Source organism: Canis lupus, chromosome 11 (genome assembly GCF_048164855.1).
Source record: "Canis lupus baileyi chromosome 11, mCanLup2.hap1, whole genome shotgun sequence".
In the NCBI taxonomy this organism is placed as follows: Eukaryota; Metazoa; Chordata; class Mammalia; order Carnivora; family Canidae; genus Canis; species Canis lupus.
In genome coordinates this window covers 8639727-8643272 of record NC_132848.1, presented here as the reverse complement: position 1 = coordinate 8643272, position 3546 = coordinate 8639727, and the positions used below count along the sequence as shown (strand labels likewise).

General features: G+C 39.9%; 1 protein-coding gene across 1 annotated transcript; it reads left to right on the top strand.

Annotated features, from left to right (window-relative positions):
- The first annotated feature begins 2645 nt into the window (after positions 1-2645).
- On the top strand, positions 2646-3083 carry LOC140642459 (COX assembly mitochondrial protein 2 homolog). Its single transcript, XM_072843067.1, has one exon. It carries the CDS (start codon positions 2827-2829, stop codon positions 3064-3066), a length of 240 nt encoding a protein of 79 aa, XP_072699168.1. The 5' UTR covers positions 2646-2826; the 3' UTR covers positions 3067-3083.
- Positions 3084-3546: the final 463 nt, after the last annotated feature.

The window sequence follows — 3546 nt, the reverse complement described above, 5'->3', positions numbered from 1 at the left end:
GGGATTTTAAAAGGCAGTTATATATATATATATAATTGTATATATATATATACAAAGTAAAAAAGGCAATTATATATTCAGCATCTTCAAACTGATGGAAACACCTGCTACCCTGCATTGCTTCCAGAATAGCTTCCTACTTCATAATGTTTGTAAATAACGTTGGTGAGCCAGAGGTAAAATCATGTTAAACAAAAAAAGAGCAATTCAACAATGAAGAGAAAACTGCCACCAAACCGAACATCTGGATGGGCAAGAACAAATAACCCTGAAGCACAGATCCAATATTTCATTAAAAAATATGAACTATAATATAAACTTCATGAGAAAGCACTTAGTACCTGTATATATTTGGTGCTCCATAAATGAAAGTCTCTCTATATACTAAGGAAATATTTTGAAATGACAGAGATATTTGTGGTAGATTGTAGAATTGTAACACTTTGCTCCCTCCTTATAATAGGATACTACATCCCCTGCCCACCTCTCCTCCAGAGACCCTCAGTTTGTTCTAAAAGAGACAGATATTCTTGACTTCATGGAACCTATGTTATAGTAGGAAAGACAAACAGTAAATAATCAAGTAAATAGGACATCAGATGACCTAAGGTCAGAAAAGTAAATAATGTCCGTCCAAATGGGTGATTGAGAAGAATTCACTAAAAACCAATAATTAATATAAGTGACAGATAATTAACTTAATAAGGACTTTAATAAAGGTTAATAATTAACTAAATAAAGCAGGGTTAAAAGCACAAAGGACTCACTGTGTCCTGGAACTGGCAGCAGTGAGGAGCTCGTAACATCCTGAGGCCTGAAAGGTAAGGGGATGGAGAAGTCACCAGAATGCAGAGAGGGAAGCTGAATGGAGAAGCCCACCTGATCAAAGCCGGGGTCTTCTCTAATGGAGGCAGCCCACCCCCAGGGACTTGGCAGGAATGGAGCTGGGGGAAGAAAGCCCCAGGCCCTGGGTTCATGACCTGAGCAGAAGGCAGATGCTTAACTGACTGAGCCACCAAGGTGCTCTCTACCATCTGTTTTAAAGAAAACTATTAAGAACCTCAATCTAGAGCTTTGAAATTTAAACTCCCTAACAAAATGTGTGAAGAAAGGAGGGAGCTAGAGAAAGACATTTCACCCTCCCTGCTGCTCCATGGTATGTGCACCACACCTTCCAGAAACACAAGATGTGGCTGAAGGATATAGCAACACAACTTCTGAATTAACTTTCCCATTGGGATACTAAAGAGAAAAATGGTAAAATTGCAAGAGCAAAAGAGTAATGCTGAAATATTGATTCCTGTCTTTATAGAAAGTGAAGTCATTTGCTTTATCTACTTCATCTGCTTATATTATAAGGATCAGATAAATATTAGGTACAGAAGGTGACTATGCTTCTTGGAAGCCTTCGTAAAAATGAATGTCTATTAAATAGACAGTGACAAGTGGTTTGTATCTGGGTTTAGATTTTTAAGATGATTTTTGGACTTGTACTCATGACTGGTAGGTCTACACAGAATTTGTTACTTAGTAAATAAAATCAGCAGAAAAATTACCTTTTATAAATTATGAAGAATAGTCTAATACATTACATGTTAGGATATGATCTGTCAAAAGGAAAGCTACAAAGTTAGATTTTTTTTGGAGTGATTTCCCTAATACAGCTATTAATCTGATTTTTAAATGTCACGAATTTCTGATTTCCATTCTTTTAGAATGTGGTGAAAATAATAGGATATTAATTATCCTCTTTCAAAATGCAAAGTCCGGGGCACCTGAGTGGCTCAGTGGGTTAAGAAACTCAGGTGGTGATCCTGGGGTCCTGGGATCAAGCCCCTGCATTGGGCTCCCTGCTCAGTGGGGAGTTTGTTTCTCCCTCTCCCTCTGTCCCTCCCCCTGCTTGTGCTCTCTCATGCACTCCATCTCTCTCCTAAATAAACAAGTAAAATCTTAAAAAAAAAAAAAAACCCAAATGCAAAGTCAGCCTATAAATTTAGTTTTCTTTTAAATCCACAAGTAAACTATAGCAAAAGGTACTTTACCATTTAGATGAAGATTATAGGTTTCCTCTCTAGCCCATTCCTTCTACCAAGTAATATGTTATAACCAAATCACATATTGACACGCTTACAGATATTTATTACCAGACTGGCACAAAACAGCTCTGCAACCTGGTCCATAAGTCAGATTAAAGTTTTAGCTCTCTATTTCTTTGGCTGTTTCAGGAGAACCATACTGGAAAGTTTCACTCAAGGCAACCAACAGTGACAATATCTAGTGTCAGGATTCAGCTGTCCTAGCTTGTTTGCATAAGGAGACAGAAGTCACCCAGTGTGACATATAAATAAGCTGTTATTGTGTTAGGCTACTAGATTTTGGGTTCGTTTGTCATACTTTGGTGAACCCTGAATAATTCACAGATGAGGGTCAGTATTGCTCATACTTTCTTCATTTAGCGGAAGAGGAAGTGGATGATTACAGCTTTATGAACTGCATACATGAAGAAGTTGGCCAAGTGTGAAAGGATGTGTGTCTACATGTACACCTAATTTTACTATGTGTTGCTCAATCACATGTATATTTATTTTCCTTTAGGAATAGCATGGTTCATAGGTGACATTTTAAAAATGTTTCACAAGGGGGCCGCTGGAGCCCCGCGGGGTCAGCCGTGGAGGGCGCGGGAGCCCTCGCCGCCGGGAGCTGCCCCGCCCCCGGCGTCCCGGGGGCCGGCCTTTGGATGGGGAGGCCTCGCTGGTGACGGCGGCTTCAGCCGGCCGGTGCGGCCGCAAGGCGGGTTGCCCTGCTGTGCTCCGTCACCTCCTAAAGATGCATCCTGACTTATCTCCACACTTGCACACTGAAGAATGCAACGTCTTGATTAACTTGCTTAAGGAATGTCACAAAAATCACAGCATTCTGAAATTTTTTGGTCGTTGCAATGATCTTGATCGGGAGATGAGAAAATGCTTGAAGAATGAGTACATGGAAAAGAGGACCAAGAGCAGGGAGCATGGCAATGCGATGAGAAAAAGACTTTTTAATCCCGCAGAGGAATCTGAAAAATAAATTACAGGCATACCTTGTTTTATTGTGCTTCGTTTTATTGAACTTCGCAGATAATGCATTTTTTTCAAATTGAAGGTTTGTGGCAACCTGGCACAAGCAAGTCTATTGGCGCCATTTTTCCAACAGCATTTCTCACCTTGTGTCTTTGTATCACATTTTGGTAATTCTTACAATATTTTGAACTTTGTAATTATTATATTTCTTATGGTGATCTGTGATGTTACTATTGTGATTGTTTTGGGGTGCCACAAAGTGTGCCCGTATAAGACAGTGAACTTAATCAGTGTTCTATGTATTGTGACTGCTCACCAACCAGCCATTCCCTTGTCTCTTCCTGTCCTTGGGCCTCCCTACCCCCTGAGACTCAACATATTGAAATTAGGCCAGTTAGTAATCCTACGATGGCCTCTAAGTATTCAAGTGAAAGGAAGAGTCCTTCATCTCTCACTGTAAGTCAAAAGGTAGAAGTGATAAGCTCAG